Genomic DNA, 24,310 nt, shown 5'->3' with positions numbered 1-24,310 from the left:
CTACTGTCATATAAATGATAAATCAGAGTAATAGTCACAGTAATCTTAACAATAAGTCAATAGTAATAGTAATAAAATGTAACTCAGGCTTTTCTGCTGCTAAATCTGTCCATGTTATAATTATTTCATCCTCTCACAGCATCTGCCCTATCTGTCTGTTCTTCCCATCTGTTGCATCCTGCCTGACATGTAGACTGTGAGCTCTCTGGGGTAGGGGGACAGTCTTTGTTATTTGTTTGAACAGCGCCTAGTACAATGGGGATCCGGTCTTTGATCAGGCTTCCTAGAGGCTACCACAATAAAAGTGAGTAATAATAAATTATAACTACCCTTCATTTTATTAGTTCTTTCCAATTGCTCAATACCACCCACTCAATCAGATCAGACCAGACCAGCCCAAATATGGAGAAAAAGACCCAAAAATGAAAGCTAGTAGTTCAGGAAGTTTAAAATAGTGTGGGATGGAATGTTGGAGAACAAATTAGGTTCTCTTTGACCCTAAATTTCCCAATTCACTACTTGTAGACTCAGGCATTTGTAACAGTAAAAGCAGACTAACAACACTGCGTGGGATGGAGGTGGATTTTTGGTCTGTCCGATACATGACCTCCCTCCCAATGTGAGCTCACAGATATAAGCCCAACCCTGCAGCCCTGGTGCAGGCAAAACTCATAGAGGAAATGCAGGATTGGGCTCCAAGTCGATATGATTGTTCTGACGCTATCATCAGGTATGTTTTGTTGTTGTTATGCTTCTTATTGGACAGAAATCAAGCGAGCATAAGCACACATGAAATCCTGTAATGGCTTATTGAGCAATGACCAGAAATGTCAATACCACGTGCTTATCAGTAAGCGGTGGCACAGGAAAAAGATGCATGCTTCACATTTCTTTTCAAACAGGTGTAACAAGTTAGTGGAGTGCTGTGTGAAGGAGCTCTCTACCCCATATAACGTACGGGTGATAGGCTGGAACTATACACCATGAACTTCACCACCTTCAGTATTGAATATAGAACACATCCCCTTGCAAGTGCTTTCCCCGAAAACCATCCCCCCCTTGGATATAGCAATTAAGCTAACAGATTGTGTAGAAAATGAGGAAAGAAGAAAAAAGTGAAAGATAAAGTAAAAATAATTTGAAAACATCCTTCCAGATGACCTATGGTGGGAGAGAGAACGCATAGAGAGAACCAGTTTTTCTGTATGCCTTCCTAGGTTTTGTTGTAGAAGGCATCAACACCATCAAGTGCATGGTATAAATCATTCAATACAAAGACTCTGTATACACCTACGGGACTGACAAAGGTCTGGAAAGCAGCTGGTTTCCCTCACTGTGATCACCCACTGAAAGGGAAAAGCTAGGAATAAGATCCCGTGGCTGCTGCATGACACACGCAGTTAATATTTGCTAGTAAGCAGTAGTCATGATACTTTACAGTTTTCTAATGTCTTTCATCTGTGGATCTCAAAACATTTTACAAATACCGTATTATGGCCCTGATTCAGGAAAGCATTTAAGCACAGGCTAAATCATAAGTGCTTTCCTGAATCAGGGCCTAAAAGCACCCTGTGAGGTGGGCATCTTTCCCATTTTATATAGCAAGAGACGGCGGCATCTCTGTCCTGTAACGACAAATAATTCATTAGTAATCATTGAAATAATGGAATAATGATTTCATATTTAATCATAATTGTTTAATAATTGGCATGTGGGATTGACACTGGCCTATGACCTTGTACAGTCGTAAATTGTTGGCAGCCAGAGCTAGAAATAGAGTGTAGGAGTCCAGAATCCCAATGCCTGGCTTGCTCTTCCCACTAAAACTGCTCCTGCTCCTATATAAAATTCTAAACATGTGATGGGGTGAGGTGCTATAGACATTTTTATAGCCAGAAATGTGGGTGATCATTTTACTCAGCAGTGGCCAAAGCTCACATGACTCTCCAAACATTGGTGATTAGGTATCCCATTTATTTGATAAAAAGAAAAGGAGTACTAGTGGCACCTTAGAGACTAACCATGATTAGCCCATTTTCCCCAAGTCTCTTTCTGCTTCTTTGTGAAGCACCACAGATCAAAACTGTGTCATGGGTATGGGTGGAGAGTACTAATTTCCATAAGCACAGTATAAAGTCCAGTTTAGATAATGGTTTGAAATCTCTGTAATGGTTTGGAAAATAAAAGCATTAATGTGATGACTGGCAGGACCACAAATGTGCTTTAGGGTGACCAGAGGTCCCGATTTCATAAGGACAGTCGCAATGGTTGGGGAGTTTTCTTATATAAGTGCCTATTACCCCCCACACTCTGTCCCAATTTTTCATGCTTGCATCTGGTCACCCTAAATGTGGTATAAATAAATACTTCCGATATAGTTGGATTATCACAATACTTTTGTTCGTTTTATATGGGTGGGGTTGCCAATTTTGGTTGGCTGTGTTCCTGGAGGTTTCCTCACGTGACAGAATCTTTAATGAAAGATTAATCTTTAATTCCTGGAGACTCCAGGACAATCCTGGAGGCTTGGCAACCACTATATATGGGGCTTCATAATAGATCCTGCTTCTGTTCTACCCAGTTTATGATCTCATATCACCCCCATCATGATGATATTTGAACAAAAGTGCTATTGCTACTTTTGAAATGCTTGTTACACTGCGTATATGCCCGGTGACGGGAGGTGGAGCAGTAACATGCATGCACATGCGTGCGCACACGGACACAAGCTGCTTGGATAAATCACAGTTAAGGCCCCAATCCTGCAAGCTGCTCCATGTGAGCAGATCCCTGCATCCACCCAGAGTCAGAAGTGCTGGAACAATTTTTATAGTGGGGGTGCTGAGAGCCATTTAACCCACCTGTAAACCTTGTATATAAGGGAAACCACTTCAAGCCAGGGGTTGGTGCTGCAGCACCCCCGCACCCCAAGTTCCAGCACCTACACCCAGAGTCCCACTGAAGTTTGTAAGAGGTCTCTGATTATAAACTCTTACTGAGGTTGCACGTACTTACTACATGTATGTGCAGTGCCTAGCACAATAGAGTTCCAGTTAGAGCTGTGTGAATAACTCTTTACTGACCAAACTGGGGGTGGGGGGGGGAGAATGTTTTGGGTTGACCCAAGCAAAAAATTTTCTACCAACTTAAAAAGTTGAATAAAATGAGTTTTGGTCAATCAGAAACATTTCACTTTGTCTGGGTTATTTTAACCTTTTTTTAAAAACAAAGCTGAGGTAAAATTCGAACTGAAAAGTTGTTTTGAATAAAAAAACATATTTATGTTTTGAAAATATGTTTTTTAAAAGTTTAGATTTTTTTTTTTGTTCTTTGTTTTTGCCCCCAATGGACTCAACTCTACAAATTCCAACACAAATTCACAACATGTTTTGGTTGACCCAAATCTGCGTTTTTTGGCAGAAAAAAGTTTCAACCTGAAAATTACATTGAGTTCTAGTCCTGATCTCTAAGTGCTAAAATAATACGTTGTAAATAATAACAACTCCACTTGCTGTACTAGAAATCAGGGGTAAGTTAAGAACTGCAGCAAACCGTTTCAAAAAGGCAAGACGGGGCAAACACCAGCATTTAACATTGAAAAAAACTCTCAGCTATGTTTCAGTAACATTATCTTCAAACAGATAATTGTATTTGTCATTGAGATGGAGGCGCTGTTTAATAAAACACACAATGGAGATAAAGTGTGGGAGACAGAACAGCTTTCTTTTCCTCATTCAGGCATAAGCCCTAGAAGAGAAAGACCTGGAAAAAAAAGTCAAGACTCCCAGCTCTGACACTAGTTTTCCTAGCTCTGACATTGTGGTGGTGTTTTTTTCCTTAAAATTTCCCACCAGTGCAGTTCTGCAGGAGGTAGAAAAACAGCAGGACCTCTAGAGTAGGCTATAGCAGTGTTGACACCTCTTGTGATTTGATTATGAGTCTCTTGCTAGTTGGTGTCTTTAAGGCCCCAGGTCCTGGAGTCATGTGATTATGTGAGACTCTCACCTCTCATTAAAAAAAGAAGTTTCTAGCCCTGCTGATTGCAGACAAAAGCTTGAAGAAGTGATCTCTATGGGTTTAAAAACCAAGAGAATAAAAAGAACTATTTTTTGTTTTAATTGTTTTAACACTATCAAGAGTTTTAACCCAATTTCATGATTTTTTGAGGCCTGACTCATGATTTTGGTTGGCAATATGGCCAATGTGCTGGCTTTTTAACTAGAGTGTCATCTAGACCTAGGGAGGTAGACACCTAACTACCTTTGAGGATCTGGGCTTGAGCATCTCTAGGCTCACATTTCCCCATCTATATAATAAAGATACTTACCTCCTTTGGTCACAGGGTTGTTGTAAGGGTTCATGGATTTTTTACATCAGTGGGGCTGTCCCACAGAGTAAAATTAGGTACACGCTTTAAGCATTTGCTGGTTTGTGCCCTTGGTTTGTAAAGTGCTTTGAGTCCCTGGGTTGGAAGGTGCCATGCAACGTTTTTGATCTGCACATGATCGTTGCTTTAAAAACTTAAACCAATAAGTTCAAGATGAGCCATGAGAGTTGGCGAACTCTCACTGTGATGCACGGCAAGCTATTACGCACCTCCCTTCCTCCCCACACCCGTTTATGTATTTGTTTGGGATGTTTTAACCGGTTTACAAATCCCTGCCAGGTCACTATCAGAAACAAAACCAGCTGTGCAACAGAGCGCTTGTGTTTAAAGAGACATTACGTCACAAGCCAGTCATTGGGGCTCTCTGCTTACCAGGGTGTTACTGTATTGCAGAGTGAGCATTGCTGCAATACTGATACTATTCTTCACCTCAGAGGGTTCTCAACCTGGGGGTACTCAGAGGTCTGCCAGGGAGTACATCAACTCATCTAGTGATTTGCCTACTTTTACAACAGGCTACAAAAAACCCACTAGAGAAGTCAGTACAAACTAAAATTTCATACAGACGACTGGTTTATCCTGCTCTATATACTATACACTGAAATGTAAGTACAATATTTATATTGCAATTGATTTATATTATAATGATATGGTTAAAATGAGAAAGTCAGCAATTGTCCAGTGCTGTGACACTTTTGTATTTGTATTGTCAGCTTGTGTAAGCAAGTAGTTTTTAAGTGAGGTGAAATGTGGGGGTAGGCAAGACAAATCATAGAATCATAGAATATCAGGGGTGGAAGGGACCTCAGGAGGTCATCTAGTCCAACCCCCTGCTCAAAGCAGAACCGATCCCCAACTACATCATCCCAGCCAGGGCTTTGTCAAACCTGACCTTAAAAACCTCTAAGGAAGGAGATTCCATGGCCTCCGTAGGTGACCCACTGCAGTGCTTCACCACCCTCCTAGTGAAAAAGTTCTTCTGAACATCCAACCTAACCCTCCCCCAGTGCAACTGGAGACCATTACTCCTTGTTGGCTCATCTGCTACCACTGAGAACAGTCTAACTCCCTCCTCTTTGGCGACCCCCTTTCAGGTAGTTGAAAGCAGCTATCAAATCCCCCCTCATTCTTCTCTTCTGCAGGCTAAACAATCCCAGCTCCCTCAGCCTCTCCTCATAACTCATGTGTTCCAGTCCCCTAATCAGTTTTGTTGCCCTTCGCTGGACTCTTTCCAATTTTTCAGAGGACTCAAAGGGGTAAACTAGCCTGGAAAGGTGGAGAGCCGCTGCCCAGCGCGCTTGGGGAAGGCTGGGAGGCCGGAACACCCGGGGGCGAGGGGGCAGGGAGAGGACTCCACCCCAGAGCCGGGCGGGCGGAGGACTGTCCCTTTAAACGCCGGCTGGGGCGTGGGCAGGGCGCAGTGCGCATGAGTTCAGTGCCTGGCTGCTGGGCTGGGTGTCCCTGCCCGAGCGGGAGTCACGGCAGCCGGGAGGGCTCCGTAACCAGCGCGGGGAGCCTGCACCTGCTCGGCTGGCGGACGGAGCGGGCTGGGCGGGCGGGCCAGGTGAGTGCGGGCGCTGGCCGGGGCTGGGCTCCCTAGTGTCGGAGCGGGACGGAGCGGCCGGCCGGCCCCAGCTGGGTGCTCGGCGCTGTCTGGAGCTAGCAAGACGGGCTGGCGAGCGGCTCTGCTCTGGGGTTCCCGCAGGGCTGTGCGGAGAAGGGTCCCCGTGTGTCCATTAGCCTCCCTGTGTCCCTGCCTCGTCGCCCCTCCGATCTCATCCCGGATCTCCGCTGAAAACCGCCTTCCCCTGGATCTTCTTTTCCGCCCCCGACCCCCGCCGCCTCGGTCGGTGGCGCTGACCCGGGTGCTTTGGGAGCCCGTGGAGGAGAGAGGTGGCCCCAAGGGGCTTCCTTGCCCCCAGCGCTGACTGACGCGCCGGCCAGCGAGCGATCTGCCTCCCCCCGCGCGTCAAACCGCAGGGACAGGACGACGGCTGGTGCGACTGACCCACTGACCCATATCCGAGGGGGTGAGAGCTGCCGGAGGTCTCCCCTGCCTTGGGCTTGCCGCGCCGAGGGCTTTGCCTTTGCTCAGCCCCAAGCAGGTTTCGTAGGAAACTAGCCCACGTTTCTTTAAGCACCGCCTGGGAGGCTGCGGCTCTCCAAAGCCAAGCGCCTGGCTACCCTTTGCAAAGAGCGGGGTTTTTTTTCTTTCTTTCTCCTGTTCAGTAGGCGGCTCCGTTGATGATGCGGTTGGTTTGTTTATCCCTAATGAGCTGGGGTGGGGGAATTAAGAAATGTAGCTATTGAGGTGCAGCTAACCAGAGCCAGGAAGACAAGCTCGTGTGCTCTGTATTTCTACTTGCCTAATTATGTTTATAAGTGAGCTATAGCTCAGGAAAGCTTATGCTCAAATAAATTGGTTAGTCTCTAAGGTGCCACAGGTACTCCTTTTCTTTTTGTATATAGCCCTTGTGTATCCAAAGATCCTCCGAGTGCTTCCCCAATCTCTCAAGGGGGCTGTGTCTAACAGTTTGCATGCCCTCCCCCCTTTTTTGGGGGGGGGTATTGAAAATTTTCCCACCCATCGCTGCAAGTGGTTAGTATAGACAAGGCTGCAAGAAGTGGCTGTTGGGGTTTTAAACGCCCTGTCTTCTGAACTTGCTCAAAACAGGTCGACGTGATTCAGTGCAAGAGCGTTAGCCATGGGGGTGGAGGGATGAGCGAGCCTCATGCAACAGGGCACAAATACAAGTGAAGTAAGTGCTTGCGTGCACGGAGAAAACGATGCAGGAAAGCTAAGTGGTATTCATGTATTCATCCCAGTATGCTAAAGCTTGGTCTTAAGAACAGTTTTTCCTTTTTTTGTCCAGATGTGAGGAAAACTTAACTGAGCCCTGGTCTACATGACAAACTTCTGTCGGTATAATTACATCATTCGGGGTATGGAAACCCACATCCCTGAGCCATGCAGTTATACTGACCTAACGCCTGGTGTAGACAGGGCTGCATCGACGGGAGGGCTTCTCCTGTGGACGTGGCTACTGCCTTTCAGGGAGGTGGAGTACCCATGTTGAAGAGAGAATTGCTCTCATCAGCATAGGTAGTGTCTTCGCTAAGCAGCACCGTGAGTGTAGACAAGCCCTGATGTCCTGCCAGAAGCAACGCGTGGCAGCGTTATTTAAAAAAAATGGTTAAATGACACTATGTGCCAGTGAAATTAATTTTTGGATGGGCAGGATTATAGTCTAATCCAGTGGGTGTTGGGGAGAGGCTGACATCATCTCCTCATTTCCCCCCACACACACACACTTTTTTTTTTAGCCATTGAATCAGTGGCAAAATCTCAATTGACTTTAAAGGGAGGAGAATCAGGCCCTGATGTGCCAAGTACCCTTTGTCTTTAGTGGGAGTCAGGATGGTTTGAGGGGAGGAGTATCTTTATATCAGCAAGCTGAAAAGCCATTTACTTGTGGTTGGGTTTATGTTGTAGAAAGCACAACTGCTGGTTTCTAACAAATATTTTAAAAGTCCATGGCAAACATGGAATTCTCTTTATAGTATTTATCATTTGTATCGCATCTAGAGGCCAGAACTAAGATCAGGGCCCCATTGTGCTAGGTGCTGTACATGTACGAACAGTTTACAGTCTAATTAGATGAGACAGCTGAAAAGGGAAACTGAGGCGGAGAAAGGTGAAGTGACTTGCCCAAGATCAAATTCTTCACTTAGGGTTTTTTTGGGTGTCCACCCCCCCCACACACACAATTGCAAAGCAATAGCAGTTAGGTACCAAAAATGCATAGCAGCTTTTTTGTGCAAGGAAGGGAAAGTGAGGGAAAGATTTTATTTTTTCTTTTCCCTCAAACCGGCTTAAGAGAGAATAAGTCTTGGTCTTAAAAGCTTGTGTATTTTCTGACTTGGGCTATTAAACAGCATTATTTTAAGACTCTTGTACAGATCCCTGGCTAATGCAGGACTGCAGATGGGTGCTACTGGAGAAATGCAGCAATTTCTATGTAGAATAATCACTTCGCAAATCTTGTTATGTAAAATGGAACTACGTTAGTAGTCAAACACTTGTGAAAATGTCTTATTTATTATTACGCACGGATGAATCTGAAACCAATACTAGGTTCAGATCACTGGTCAGTAATAGACAAAATAGATATAGTACTGACAAGCTTTACAAGTAACATTTGAGTGGGGAGGGGGGTATTCTTCCTTTGTATCTCTGAATAGTCAGTTTCACTGTTCTCCCTGTATAGTCCGTGTGTTTTCCCTTCTTGCTTGTGTGGGCGCTGCGGAGAAAAATATTAACCAGGAACACAGGCAGTGTGGTGAGCTGGGTGGGTATAGTTATCTGAAACCTTTTTTAAATGGACTATTTGAAGCTGACAGCGTCCCTCTAAGGACGGGAGCATGTGAATAAATGTTAATAGGAGGGAGCCTTAAGAAGCCAGCTGCAGTATCACATTCTACCAAAACTATTCGCAAAAAGAAAAGGAGGACCAATTTATTTAGTCTCCAAGGTGCCACAAGTCCTCCTCTTCTTTTTGCAGATACAGACTAACACGGCTGCTACTCTGAAACCTGTCAAAACTATTCTGTTATCAGAATGTATTTGACAATTTGGAATTCTTGTTTACCACTGGCTTCAGCTCCCAGCTAGGTTGTATTTTGCTTAAATAATCACTAAGGTTAAGATTTTTGTCATGACTATTTTTAGTAAAATTCAGGGACAGGTCGCAGGCAATAGACAAAAATTCACGGAAGCCCACAACCTGTCTGTGACTTTCTAGTAAAAATAACAGTGGTGGGAGGGACTGATAGGGGATAACTGAAGCCTGGAGGGATTGAGAGCCTGAGCCCTGCTCTCAATGGAAGGAGGGGAAGCCAGCACCCGCTGCCCTCAGGGGGCTTAGGGCTCTGGGGTCCCCCCGCCTCTTCTGGGGGCTCGGAGCTGCGAGGGTCCCCTGACACCCATAGTGGCAGAGAGCTCTGCACTGCCACCCCGGGGATGAAGCAGAAAATGTCCCTGAGGTCTCTAAGTCATGGAATCCGTAACTTCTGTGATCTCTGTGACATCTTCTCCTTAATAATCACTGTTGATCCTTATGGCAGAAAAGCTCACAAAACAGGAACAAATCCTTAACACAGCCTGTTGCCTCCGGCAGATGATCCTTTGCATGTCTCCTGCCATTTGCCATAGCTCTTTCTGAGGCAAAGCAGCACTCTGACTTCTTTGCACTGCACATCTCTTCCTACACCCTCTCTACTAAGTTGCAACATTCACAGGAGATCGCAAACTCCGTTGTTAGACTGTGACGTAGCGATGCTGTAGTGGGCTTCATGGGTGTTGGGGACAAAAATTCTCATGCCTTCCTAAGTATGGTAGAAAGTTATTCACCTATGATCTGTACAGCAGTGGGATCAAAGTTATGGGACCCTGAACCCCAATGATGTTACACTTGTGACAAGACAGAAGCCCACTAATTAAAGAAAACCTGTACCTTGAATTGTTTGTATTCTGTGCAGTTCCAAAGCATAAGTGACTCTACTAAGCACCAAGTTATCAAGAGGAGAAATGCAAACTAATTAACTTTTAAAGTCCTTTAAAATTCCCCTCCTGGCAATTTGCATAAGAATGTTTAAAGTCTTGGGAGACTTCAGTCCTATGGCGTATTTAATACCTAATATAAAATAGGTCTAGACAGCCATTGGTGTTGTATCTAGTTCTTCCTTAAGTAGTCACAGTCCATCAAATCTCAACCATAGCTGAGCAGTGAGAGCCTTATCCTTATCCTCCTGTAAGAAGTTAATCTAAAGAAAAGTAACTGCTTGCCACTGGCTGAGGTTTTATTTTTAGGCGTGGTAGAGAGGGATTTTATTTCTGCAAACTCATGGGAGGTAACAGCACTATTTAGAGATCTTTCTCTGGTTGTTTAACCTGGTATGTTGCATCTAGGCCTTTCCCAGTTGTTTTGTTTGTCTTAGGGTAGATAAAGGTGCTTTCATATGGCATGATGTGGCTAAAACATATTGATTCTGTAAGTTAAAGCTGCAGTTATTCACAACTAGTAAGGCAAAGACTCAAACCAACTCGCTTCTCAACGTTGTTCTTATCAATTCTCTTGAACCTGTGCCTAATCTAGAAGGTGCTGAGCACCCCTGACTCCTGCTGAAGTGAGGATTAAGTCTGTAACCAGGATTTTACCGCATTCTGAACACCTGGGGGTCTTGGGGCGCTATTACCTGAGGGTCTTGGGGTGATATTTCCAAAACAGTAATGGCATGGAATGCAGTAAAGGTTTCTCATCTTGGGGGTGGTTTGGTTACCTTGCCTTAGAACTAGGTGGTTTAACAGTCTCCTATTGTTTGGCAAATATTTTCAAAAGTTTCTTTCAACAACCACAAAAATAGCCTGCTCTTGAAAATCCAGAAAGACCAGTTAAGAAATAAAGACAACATCGAGCTGGCATCCTCAGACTGAGAGATTAATTTGGTCAAAGATGTAACCTTAACCATCGATATTAAACAAAGCAAGATGACAAAGTACTGTACATGCTGAAGTTAACTATTATTTGGAGAGGTATGTTAGAGGCAATCACAAATTAACAGTTGCTTTTTTTTTTTTTTAATTAGGCTCCTTTCTCCATTTAATTTAGGCTCTGATTTTAGCACTAGGACACATGCTTGAAATCCCTGTGAAGTCAATTGGATTCAAGCACATGTATTAAGTGCTTTGCTGAATTGGTGCTTCACTTGCCTGGCTGTTTTAGGGCCTTATGTACACAGGATTAATTATTATAGTGTTGTCAACTCCTGTGGATTTTTTTTTAATCACAAATCTCAGGATGCTTGGTGTTTCTGAAGCCCAGCATGGAGATTAATGTGGTTCTGTGAGAATCTCAGCTTTCATTTACAAAAATAAGAAATTTCCAGCACTCAATTGCAAAGAAAAGCTTAAATGTGACCTGAATGCATCTTAATGGCTCAGAAACCAAAAACTTAATACAAAGAACCCATATTGCATTTTTTAAAAAATGTCATTAATTTGGGGGGGCTGGTTCTTGATATTGGATTATTCAGGGTTGGCACTGCTGTTATGTACATTAAGGTAGCGCCCAGAGTTCCTAGTCAGGATCAGAAGAGCCTCATTATTCTAGGTTCTTGTATGAAAGGGTGTTGTACTTAAAGTACTACACAGGATCTTTTCAGGGGTGATAAGGCAAAGCATCACATTTTTTGGTAATACATGTATCAATCAACGCTGCATCATGGGCATATGATATAGATTACACTCAGGCACTCGCAGACACGCACAAACACACTCGGTCTTGTTATTGGTTTCAGAGTGGCAGCCGTGTTAGTCTGTATTCGCAAAAAGAACAGGAGGATTTGTGGCACCTTAGAGACTAACCAATTTATTTGTTATTGTTACCAACTAGTTGCTCCCCTTAATTTCACTGGCCAGGTGAGTTAGATGGGGGAGGGGTGGAGCCGGGCTTCTGTCGATCAACATCGGAGCATCAATCCGGACAAGATGAGACCCAGGGTCCCCTGTAAGACACCTCACATTTTTAGCAGTTCCCTCTCGTGCAAATCTGTACCAGATTCAAAATCTGTATCTGTTTCAGTTAGTCACCTGTGCCGCTTCCTTCTGGGTGTTGTCTTAATGCTACCACACTTATTTTCAAAGAGGGTATTTTTAAAAGAAGGTGCTCGCTTCTAACTCCCAAGGCCGTCAATATGTCTGATCTTCTTCAATAGGCCCACTTTTTATTGTTCTTGAGTTTGGCTTCCATCCCGTCTCCAAAGGTTGCAGCTGTCTGGAGGTGCTTGCCTTGCACACTGTGCTCATTCTCACCTCATTCATTCAACAGGGCAAGTGATTAAAAGGCGGGAGATCTTATTCTACTCCTAGCAAAAAGACACTTTTCTTCTACCTTAACTATCCTTAGGGGCTATAACATTATACCAAGGCTCAATACAAAGTTTCTGTATAAGGACTTGATACAAAGTTCCCATATACCAAAGGACTTGACACAAAGTTGCATGAAAACAGAGGTCACATGTGGATAGACTCAATACAAGGTTGTATGAAGAGGTATAATACAAAGTCATATGAAAGTTTTATGCGAAGATGCTAATGCAGAGATTTATCTACAGGGGTCACATGCTTTGTTGCTTCTGTACGCCAAGCTCATTGCACACACCAAAGGGTCCTTGCATCTCTTCCCCCAAACTCCCCCTGCCAGATACTGTGTGGGATTTCCCCCCACTTCGGGTCCCTCAATCTCCCCCTGCCCGAGGTTCTCTGTGCACCCCATTCCTCCATGCCAGGGGCTCTGTCTGTCTCCCTTTCTCCACTTTCCTCCACATCAGGTGCTGTGTGCATACCCCTTTCCGGTTCCATCCATTCTTCCTTCAGCCCCCCGTCATTATTTCTCTTGTCTGTCTGGGAGAGAAACCATTCAAGAGGTCAACATGTTAAACTCTACTGGGAGATTTCAGAGTAGCAGCCATGTTAGTCTGTATTCACAAAAAGAAAAGGAGGATTTGTGACACCTTAGAGACAAACAAATTTATTTGAGCATAAGCTTTCGTGAGCTACAGCGCATTTGTTTGTCTCTAAGGTGCCACAAATACTCCTCCTCTATTGGGAGAATGAACATAGATGAGGTAAAGGTATTATGCTGGAAGGCATTAATGGATGCCATCAACCAGTTGTTTGATCTATAGACAATTGAAGGGATGCTTGAAGCTGTGGCTGTGCTAATTGGATGACAAGGGCTCTCTGTCTCCCATTTCCCCTTGGTTTTTTTTATTTTTTTTGTGGGGGGGAATCAGTAATGTTCTGGTCATTGATGCCTAGAATGTTCCCTGTGACTCTTTTTTTTTTTTTTTTTTTAATGGATCGGGTGCAGTGTTCAAAAGTTACCGTGCTAAAGGCTGACAAACGTCATTGAGTTAAGTGAAAGGCCTGGCCTACACTAAAAAGTTAGGTTGACCCAACTATGTTGCTCAGAGGTCTGAAAACTCCATACCTCCGAATAGTATCGTTAAGCTGACCTAATCTCTCGTGTAGACAGCGCTAGGTCAATACCTACCTTCCTACCTAGCGCTTCTTGGGTAGGTGGATTATCTATGCTGATGGGAGAACTCCTCCCGTCGGCATATGTAGTGTCTTTCAACCCTGGGCCAACGAAATCCTGGTTTCTCCCATGGGGGATCTTGCAGTCTAAAGCTGTCTATGCCACAGAGCCTATACCAGCAGAGCCGCCTAATGTAGATGCAACGTGTGCCAATAGAAGGATTTTTTTTCTGCCAGTGCATGAACACCACATCCCAAATGTTAGCTACACTGACAGAAACACTTCTGTCTGCACAGCTGCATCTGTGCTGGGGGTTTGTTAGCATAGCTGTGTCATTAGGGGGTGTGGATTCTTTTCATACCCCTGACTGACACAGCTAGGCTGATATTAGTTTTCACTGTATACCGACCGTAAGCTTACGGCGCCTAACAGCTGTGTTTTTAGAACAGCTAAAACAGTCTTTTTGGCTAAATACTCTACTCACCTGGTTTGTGTGGGTGGGATCATGCCGTGATAGAAGAGCATTTTTAATAAAAAGCTATGCACTACCACTTCTGTCTGTCTTTGAGTATTTAGGAAGCAGCATTCACCATAGTATGTAGGTTAGAGCATTTCTTGGTTACTTGGTCATAATCTGATTTGACCCTGTCTGAGGGGCTGACCAAAATTAGGTTAAGCCCACTTTCCCAGTGCAGATGAAAAATGTATTGTAAACGAGCCCTAACAATGAGATTGTGGCAAACTGGGGTGTGAATCTACCTCGCCCTAGCCGGTTACAGTCTGTCCACTTGGACCCTGCTGAAATGCATTAACAGTTAGTCCCACTTCAAAGAGGACTAGATCAAAGTGCTCTAATTTGAGCAGCAGACTAGTGCGGTGTAGACCCACATCCCAGTTTGCCACAGTCTAATTGTTCACTAGACAAGCCCTTTGATATTTGCATTAACGCACTTTTAACTAGCATGAAGTTCACCACTATTTTGCACGTAGTGTGCCCCTAGTCATGCTTTTAAAACATTACCTGGTTCAGGTAACCCGTGTTTAAATACAACCTATCCCTGTCTCCACTTGGTGCCAAGTTGTATAAAACATATTACTTGAACAGAGTTAGCTTTTTCTTAGTGTAGACATACCCTACCATGTTTAAAAAACACGCCTAACACAGTTTAAAATCCTAGCATAGGTAGGGCAAGATTTAGTTTTCCATTGGTTTAGCTGGTCATGGTGAACCCTGGGGAAGAGGGGGCAACTAAATTGAGGTGCTTCTAGAACTTGCCCTTTCTCTGCTAGGATTAAAACACGTCAATTAGTGCATGGTGTTAGCTTAGGTGCTGGAACTAGGGGTGCAGCTGCCCCCCCCATCTTGAAGTGGATTCCATCATGTCCAGGATTTACAGTTTGGTTCAGTGGCTCTCGGGACCCCATTAGAAAAAATGTTTCAGCACCCCAGTGGGTGTTAGACCTTTTTCCTAATGTAGAGAAGGTCTAAATTAACACTCTTATTATACATGTCCCCAGTGTAGACATAGCCATAACTTTTTCATTCTGTCCAGATACCATTGCTGTTTTCTCTTTACCTTTATCTGGGATGCCTCTGTCTCCTTATTCATTTTATCACCAGAGTAGGAGAGTGTGGTGTTCTTCTAAAATTCAAGGATTTAATCTCTTGTGTGGACACCAGAGGAGCTAAGGAAGGCAACCACAGTCAGTATGCATCTTCCATCCCTGTGCATAGAGCCATCCACATCATCAAAGCAAACATGCACTCTTCTGATTTAAACATGGCTGTGACTGAAACAGGTCATAAAATGATTTGGTTTTGTCATGCTGCCTGATCAAATCTTGTTTAGACTTTTGAGATTAGATTTGTTTTGGTAGCCTTCAACCCCAGCCTACCCTAAGGGGCTGATCCAAAGCCCATTGAAGGAAATGGGAGTCTTTTCATTAATTTCACTGAGCTGCAGATCAGGCCATAACCTTGCACATGCTTATTCATGTAGATATAGAAGAAGTGCCATTGAGCTAAATGGTGTGTGCGTGTGTGGACACATGCAGGTCAGGGACTTGGCTGTCATTCTTCACCAAAATAGTTTTACTGGAAATATATTGTGGGGTTTTGGGGGTATTCCAATTGTACTCTTAAAATGATTTGTATATGGTGCTCTTTTCCTTAAAGAATAGGAACAGAATTTGGGCTTAGAACTCTGCAGGGGTCTAGAATACTATCCTGACTTGGTGGGAAATTTAATTTCTTTGTTTATCTCCAAAACATTTATATATAGTACAAGGAGGGGGACAGTTCAGCAACATTTTGTTTTTTAAAATTTTAATAACTTTCCGAGAATCATGACCATATTTCCTTCAATATATCTTGCTGGTCCTGTAAGTGGAATGGTGCTCTCTGCATTTGGATGCTTTCCATTTTGGAAGGATCAATCTTGCCTATTAAGCTCTCAAACGAAATTGCTTTTGTGGTTTGCTACCAAGTACATCACTTAGCTCCCCTAGTATAAAAATTCTGTATCTTCTTGTTGCTAAACTGGAAACAAGGTAGAGGAATAATCTGAGTCCACAGGCTCTAAAAATTTGGCTTCCTGGAATGAAAGACCACTCCTTAATCTACAGCAATTTTCTGTAGTCTGTCTGCTGAGTCTTTGAATCTTGGGAAGATTAAAACTGAACTCAGATTAAAATGATCAGTGCCAGTTACAAAATATTATTGATGAAATCCCCTCCACTGACTGAACATGGTTAGTTGCAGTTAAATGTAAGAATTGTGAGGCTTTCAAATAACCCTAAAGTAAAAATTAGAACACTGTTATTGGGGACTTGGAATTTGCTCTTAGGAAAACTGTCAGTGCTGTCAGATGTACTTTTTTGCTGCCTGGCCTGAAGTGCAATATTTGGGCCACTGATGAGTGATGGGGACAGTCTACCACAATTGATTCTAGTAAGGGCATTGCATTTAAACACCTGCAATGTGTCCATGAGTGTGTTGTGTAGACAAGAAATAAATCCTGTTGTGAACAGCTTCCATTTTTAATGCATTTTGAAGGTCAAGAAGAGCAGCTTCCTACTAACCTGCTGTTTCATCTCTCTGAGGATTTATTTTATTTTGAGCCTGTCTGGTTACCTTGACAATCCTGTTGGACCATACCATTGGGGGGGGCGGTTGGGTTGGGCTGGGTTGTTTTGAAGCTCATTAGGAGGTTAGAATAGAGATGGCTACAGTCATAAAATCTCTATCTCTTGCTAGTGATGGGGGCATACAAAGACATGGGGAGACTTCTGCATTATTCAAGTCCAAGAAGGGAATTTGTCTGTAAATTTATACTAGTATTATAGTAATGTTTGGAGGCCTCAGTCGAGATCAGGCTCCAGGGTGCTAGGCACTGTACAAACACATAGCAGGAGACAATCCCTGCCCTGACAAGCATAAAGTCTAAATAGACTGACACACACAGTGGAGGCCAGGTGAGGAGAAAGGCAGTGTTATCCTTCTTTTATAGATGTGGATATGAGGCCCAGAGAGACTAAATGACTTGTCCAAGATCACACACAGTCTGTGGTAGAGCTGAGTGTTGAACTCAGGTCTCCTGAGTCCCAGTCTAGTGCCTCTACAATACCCACTTGCACTGCCCTCTAGCCTAGGCCAAAGCTGTGTAGCACCAAATTTATCAATAAATTGCCATTTTGGATTATCGCTTTGCTAAAGACCTCTGTCTGAATTACATTTCCTACTCAGTTAGGAATCTCTTCTAATTCCCTGGTTAGGTGCCATAATTGGGCCATAATTCTGTTAAACATAACCTAAAAGATCAAATCTAAGACAATTTTAAAAAAATACCCTTCTGCCCTGCCCACATCAGCAGCTGAACATACTAACTGATAAACCTGGCTCACAAACTTTCCTCGCATGAGCAAAATCTATAGGGTAGCCAGGGCCTACAAGAGAGAGGAATAATGGCTACCATAACACATGCTGCCAGTTGTTGGGTTCAAGAGGGTGAAGATTTCTTCTTCTCTGTAGTTTAATCATTCCTTGGAGCTTGATGAAGCCCTTTTGAGCCTGGAATGCAGTATGAATTATAACATGGAGTTGTTGGAAGTGAAGCTGCTCACTACTGTTGTTACACAGAGTTCTTATTAGCATTGGATCTGAGTGTTCTTTTTCAGGTGCAAAGAGTACCCCACTGAGGGCTCAGTCCTGGACCCCCTTGCAGTTTTGCAGTTGACTTCAGTGGGAGCAGGACAGGACTCTTGGGTCAAATAGTTCTCCCTCCTCCACCTGGTTAGGTTAGGTTTGTTTAAACTTGTGGAGGCGATCTTTGGTAAGATGCCCTGGTAATGTGAGCCATGAAAATTCTTAGATAGACAATGAACTTGGTGACCTGTTGTCACAAATGGGGCACCATTGTGAAAATTGGGGGTATATGTGTGAAAAGTTCAGCAAGAAGCTTTAGGGTTAGGACACCAAACCTTAAAAAAAACCTGGGGCTCACTGAAAGACACTAGGGAACAAATGTGGTGTTTCAGTACATTCAACCCAAGATTCCTACATGAGCGTTACAAGGAGATATTGAAAGGCACAAATGGGAGGTAAGCATTCCGCTTTCATGGAGTTGTGGTAAGAGTTGGTTATTTGTGCCTTTGACGACCTCCCTTACTTGTAAGCAGTGTCTTTAAAGACCGTGGATTAAATCCTTGCCCTATTGAAGTCAATGAGAGTTCCCCAATGAACTTCAGCAAAGCCAAGCTTTTAACCCATAGTGGTGTTACCTTTCACCAAATGCTGCTGCCATGTGAACAGTCTAGTGCTGTGTCCCAGTGCTTACTCTGAAGATAAAGCTGAGGAATCCAGGTAATAACACAGGATGCATTCTTCCTTCATGCTGCTTGTTTGAATTTGACATCCTTCTGCCATTGCATATCTCTAGTGCCTGCAGAAGCAGAAATGAGAACACTGGCAGCTGCAGCAGTATTACAAACGTGCCTGCCTCGTAACCTTTGCCATAGTTTTCATAGTATACATGTATGAAACAGTAATTCTGGGCATGTACTTACATAGGTGTTACTATACTTACTTACTCTTGCAAATTACAGCAAGAGGTGGGCACAAGAAGAGGGCCAAGTAGGTAGTGTTCATTCCAATGGATAGGTGGCTTTTATTAAAGTTTCCAAAGGAAATCATAACTGTTAGATTTATTGTTGCTTGCAAGAGCAGCTCTTTCCTATTTTAGCATGGTTCAGTGGGGTGGAAATCCACGGCTCAGTTTACTTTGGATTGTATTCCTAGAATTTGCTGGATTGCAGCCTAGCTACGTTGTATGGGAGTCTTCCCAGAAGACAAATATTGGAGTGATGGCACAGCTAAGACGACATTCATACATCCCTTTTTAGTATATCGTAGCATTCTGCCAGGATGAAGTGACCAGGAGAATGGAATTGTTACGGAGTATCAATAGATGCTGTTGCACTGATGTGACATGCCAATCAGCTGACTTAAGAAGCAAAAATAGTCAGTGGTTTCTGAGAGGTGGGGTGGAGGTGGGGTGAGACAGGAGAAATAATCCAGTTGAACTGGAAATGCAAATAGGGAACCCCACCTCCCACTTGTGTTGCCCCTAAGGAGTCAAATTATGAGACTGTAAGTTCTTCGGGTCAGGGACTGTCTCATTTTTTGTTTGTACTGAGCCCGGCACAGTAGGACCCCATTCTCAATGGTCCCCTGGGCTCTAACGTAGCAAATGTGATGGCTGGTGGCACTAAACACCAGCCCATGACCCCAGTGTACTGAGGAATTGCTACCACTCTACAGCAGTGTTTCCCAAACTTGGGACCACTTGTGCGGGGAAAGCCCCTGGTGGGCCGCTCCGGTTTGTTTCCCTGCCGCGTCTGCAGGTTTGGCCGATCGCGGCTCCCACTGGCCGCGGTTCCCTGCTCCAAGCCAATGGGGGCTGCGGGAAGCGGCGTGGGCTGAGGGACTTACTGGCTGCTGCTTCCTGCAGCCCCCAGGGGCCACGAACCGCAGCCAGTGGGAGCAGCGATCAGCCGAACCTGCAGACGTGGCAGGTAAACAAACCGGCCCGCCAGGGGCTTTCCCTGCACCAGCAGCGTCCCACGTTTGGGAAACACTGCTCTCCCGAATATTTAAATATTGCCTGTGACTGGGAAACGTGTAGTGGAAAAAGACAGTGCATCAGAAAAGTGCGTGGTGTTACTTCTCAGTACATCATGCTAGTCGATGCCTCTGGATGTTTGAGAGGAGATTGGCAGGTAGGGTGGGGAAGTGTCTCATGCTGTTAGTGAGCACTGTCTCGAGAGGATGCTCTTATCTTCACGTTAATGTCTGGGACTGAAGAAAACACTGGGGCAAAGGGGTTCGCTTCCTTCAAAACATTACAACTAGTTCTAATGCTTATCAGCCAGATACTGCGGAACTGAAACCTGTGATTGTTTGAAAGCTCTTATGCATCAGTAAATACTTGTTTATTGGGTTTTTATTCCAATAAGCTTGGTTTCTCCAAAGGAATAAACATCTTTCTGCATGACAGTGAATGAAATTGAGTTAGAGCCAGAGGCGCTTTAAGGTTTAAAGTGCAATTTCACTCTGAAATGTGACTATAAAAATGGTACCTGCTTATTCCACAGATGGGTTCCTTGAATGTAATCGAGATTGGATCTGTTCACATGAGTGACAAATGAGTCAACCCTGCAGAGCTAAGAGATGGAACTGGATTTCATTCCTCTTATGCATCTTAATAAAAAAAAATTGTTCCCATCAAGCCCATTGGCGGTAATGGGGTTGCACAGAGGTCACTGAAGGCTTAATAATTTGGCATGCAGAATCTCATTACCAGTAGTCGCAAAAAGAAAAGGAGTACTTGTGGCACCTTAGAGACTAACCAATTTATTTGAGCATGAGCTTTCGTGAGCTACAGCTCACTTCATGCATCCGATGAAGTGAGCTGTAGCTCACGAAAGCTCATGCTCAAATAAATTGGTTAGTCTCTAAGGTGCCACAAGTACTCCTTTTCTTTTTGCGAATGCAGACTAACACGGCTGTTACTCTGAAACCTGTCATTACCAGTAGTAGTGATGTGTGATAATACTAATAACAGAAAACCCAGCCTGATTGTCAGATCCCAGACCGAGTTATGTATGGTAGTTATGTAACGTCCACACTGATAAACAGAGCCCATCTGATCTGGAAGTCACTGAGATGGACATGTAGCCCCTCTATTCCATGTGTTTTAAAGTCCCCTTTTAGATTAGAACTGCACTTTAAGATGTAGTTGGTTGATGGAAATACCCTGGTCTCCTGCAAAGTGATTAAAAGATTTTTCCTGATTACAGACTTCGAGATCTTCAGTTTACCCTCCTTGCCATTTAAATAGATTAAAAATCAAACCTAAACTAACAACACAATTCTCTTCTACTTTCAGAGATGAACGTGGTGAGCAGCTGCACATAAGGCATTGACCACTTTCTACACTGCCTAACAAACTTGCTTTGGAACGATCTTTCTTTTGGGTGGGATGCCTAGAAATTTGATGTTGGACTTTTCAGAAATGGCATCTGAAATCTCACCAAAGTGCAGACTCGAGAGCTTTGAAAGAAGTGGGAGCTTGGAGAGTCGAAGCAGCAACTCTAGGTGCAGAAATTTTACCTTGGTAAGTGCTCAGTCTAGCTAAATGACCTGACCTACCTTAGCTTTCTTTGCATCGTGTAGTTCGTTTTTGTTTTTTTAAATGTTAAGCTCAACTGACTTGAGTCCTGTATTATTGATTTTGATTATAGCGCTACATAAATGTTAAGGCCGAAAGTAACCATTTTGCTCCTATGACTTTCTGCCTATGACTTTAGTATGACTTTCTGCCTATGACGCAGGCCATAGCTTGTGGAATGCCTTATTTTATTTCCTTCACAAAGCTGGAATAACCAAGACTACGTTGCTAGATCAAATCACGTTGTAAACTTCCCTATTCTGTTCGCATGCATTTTACCACCACGGATTTGGAATCACCATTGACTCGTTCCAGACACAGACAAGTCCTTTGAACAAAAGAAATTGGAGATGTTTACCCTCTTCCCAAAGCGGGGCAGCTTTGAGAATAACCATTAGTAAGGTAGTGCTTAGTGCTTGATTGTAGACATCTCTTGTGTTCGGTTTCCTATTAGATTAGGCCCTTAGTTGTCACTAGCTGCATAAAGGCTCTGCCGCTCACTCAGCCGTAATATAATTTGGTGTGTAATGAATACATCACCATAAACACAGTTGTCTTCATATAAATGCATGTGTGTGGCCATTAAAATGGCACATGAGTAATCGCTGAGTGTGAGGCATGAGCCTTGCATCCTCCAATTAGAATGACTGACTCAGACTGTTCACTTCACTATTCAAGCATTGTTGCTGGAGGGGCCAGGGAAGTGATGGGGTCCTTTCACACTTGAGTCAATGATTCATTCATGGGTGGTGGGTATAACAGGACCGGGGAGGCTAAACCTTCCCAAAGACCAGCCCTGGCCCCGCCCATACTGCATCCTCTTCCCCCATGCTGGTGCCCAAGTCTGCAGGAGCTCAGTTCTGCTGCCACCCAGCTGGTGGCCTGGCGCTGGGGGGTGGCTGGGAGGGGAGGCATAGTGGGCACTTGGGGCTCCAGTGGATGGGGGGCAGGAACAGGGCCTTAGGTGCAAAGAGTGGGGCCATGTGGTTAGTTCCCCTGAAGCGGGGGGAGAGGTCTCACACGCTAGCCATGCAGTCATTGCCACTGAGAAGGGAATGACACAGGCAATGTCTGTCTCTCAAAAGCACTGAGCATCCACAGCGGCAGGTCTCAGGCTGGGCCCCCAAAGTCAGTGGCAGGTTTTGGGAAATGAAACACAACAGGTGTTCACATCATCACCTGTCTACTCCTCAGCATCAAGAAGTGACGTGGGCCACCTCTTGAATGACCTTCATCTAAGTGGGCATCAGCATGCCATATGCCTACATGATAGGGTTGGAATCCTCTGCTGTTGTGGTGTTTCCTGTATGTAACAAGAGGAGGGGTTTTTTGTTTTTTTTTTGTTTTTTTGTACCAAACCCAGCAGGGATAACAAGCTGGCTATTGATGGAGGACTTCCACCAGTGTCATGCATCTCTCAGCTGACCAAGCTCAGGAAGACATTCATGCCTTTTCAGTAGGCCATGCTGTGTAGTTTGTGTGGCTTTTTTATCCATATGCAGTAGGAAAGATTAATTCTAGTGTGACAAGTCTCTTAAATGACATCAATATTAAATAGATGTTGTTACATGGTTGGCATAGCAGATAAAGCAGCTAACAACTAAGGACAAGTTGCAGCTCCCATTGTCCAGGAACGGCAAACCATGGCCACTGGGAGCTGCGGGTGGCTGTGCAAATGTAAATGAACTGTCTGGCGGCCTGCCAGCAGATTACCCTGATGGGCCACAGGTTGCCCGCCACTGCCTTCAGCAATGCTCTTCCTCCCAGGCAACGCCAATTCCTTTTGTGTCCTTTAAGCCAGTCACTTAAACTTCTTGTCTTTGCTTCCTCATTTACAAAGCGAGGATAAATAGTACTTACCTTACATGTGCTGTTTGTAAAGGTGTGGAGTTTTTTGGGGAGGGGTGGGCAGGGGGAGAGAGAGAGAGAGAAGCCCTGACAGCATGTTAGACTTCCCTTATGGTCCACGCTGTTAAAACATTTCATCACTACATCTTAACATCTCTCAGCAAATATAAGTTACCCCTACCTGCTTTTCAGCTGGCATCGCACTCTTTAGCCACTACAAGGTAGACCGATCATTCAGTTCAAAGGTTTCGAAGAACTTACCTTTATCTGCATTAATGAGTTTGTTTATCCAGATACATAACACAGGGAGTCAGCGTCACTTTTGCTTTGCGGGGCTTCAGAGGATTCAAAGCGAAAGTATTGCTTGAGATTATTATTTTTTTTCCCCAGCTGGTTACAAGAAAAGGGCCCTCCATATCTCTAGGTGTCTAAACTCCATCCAGTTACCAGGTGCAACCTTTGGATGAGAGATCTCTATGGACTTCAGACAAACACAGAAAAACAATAGCATGTGCAAACAGTTGAACTAACTCTAGCATATGCTCGCTGCTCAGAGCCAGTCTGGCTGACGTGGTCGCTTAAACACAACTGCAAACTGTCTACCCCCGTGCTGCAACTGTGAAACTGTACCGCTGCTCGCATTTGGGGGAGAAGCTTAAATTCTCAATGTACACAAGGCCCCTGTGTAAGAACTAATTCTTGCCAGCAGCCTATTGTCACTTTTGCATATTATGTAGAGGAAGGCTTGGAAATGTGATGCAGCTGTCTGCATTTTAATGCTTTGATCTAATCCATGTAGATACAGTGCATTCTTTAAAGCACAGCATACTCTTATGTTGACTAGAGAGAGCTATTTTTAACGGTACCTGTATCCATGCTGTGTGTTTGGAGTGGAATTTGCCTAACCACTTAATAACAGACACTTAAGGGTTAGCATCACAAACCAAAATGTAAGTTTCATTTAAAAGTGATCTAGCCCATGTCCATTTATTTCAGAACTGTACAAGGTCACATTATTCAAGGAGGTAAGTTTGCCTACAGATCTGTGAGCATGAAAAGTGACATTCTGCCAATATCTAAACATATCTCCTTGTCTGAGCAAAAGTTGAATATTCAGATCAGAATCTCCTTCCTTTGAGGTTTTTAAGGTCAGGCTTGACAAAGCCCTGGCTGGGATGATTTAATTGGGGATTGGCCCTGCTTTGAGCAGGGGGTTGGACTAGATGACCTCCTGAGGTCCCTTCCAAGCC

General features: G+C 44.0%; 1 protein-coding gene across 4 annotated transcripts in view; it reads left to right on the top strand.

Annotated features, from left to right (window-relative positions):
• The first annotated feature begins 4,811 nt into the window (after nt 1-4,811).
• The window catches only part of PROSER2 (proline and serine rich 2), a 34,982-nt gene continuing 15,483 nt past the window's right edge, over nt 4,812-24,310 (top strand). The window contains exons 1-2 of one of the 4 annotated variants that reach the window (XM_073328769.1): nt 4,812-4,992; nt 20,931-21,158. In XM_073328769.1, the coding sequence (XP_073184870.1) occupies nt 21,024-21,158 (135 nt within the window). In that variant the 5' untranslated portion in view covers nt 4,812-4,992; nt 20,931-21,023. Of the gene's footprint in view, nt 4,993-5,818; nt 5,952-5,973; nt 6,418-7,102; nt 7,147-20,930; nt 21,159-24,310 lie in introns of those variants that run through there. The other 3 variants (XM_073328770.1, XM_073328771.1, XM_073328772.1) reach the window with 3 other exon arrangements.

The sequence above is a fragment of the Lepidochelys kempii genome, chromosome 1 (genome assembly GCF_965140265.1).
Source record: "Lepidochelys kempii isolate rLepKem1 chromosome 1, rLepKem1.hap2, whole genome shotgun sequence".
NCBI lineage: Eukaryota > Metazoa > Chordata > Testudines > Cheloniidae > Lepidochelys > Lepidochelys kempii.
The sequence above is the reverse complement of the archived record's forward strand: the minus strand, read 5'-3'. Positions and strand labels throughout refer to the sequence as shown.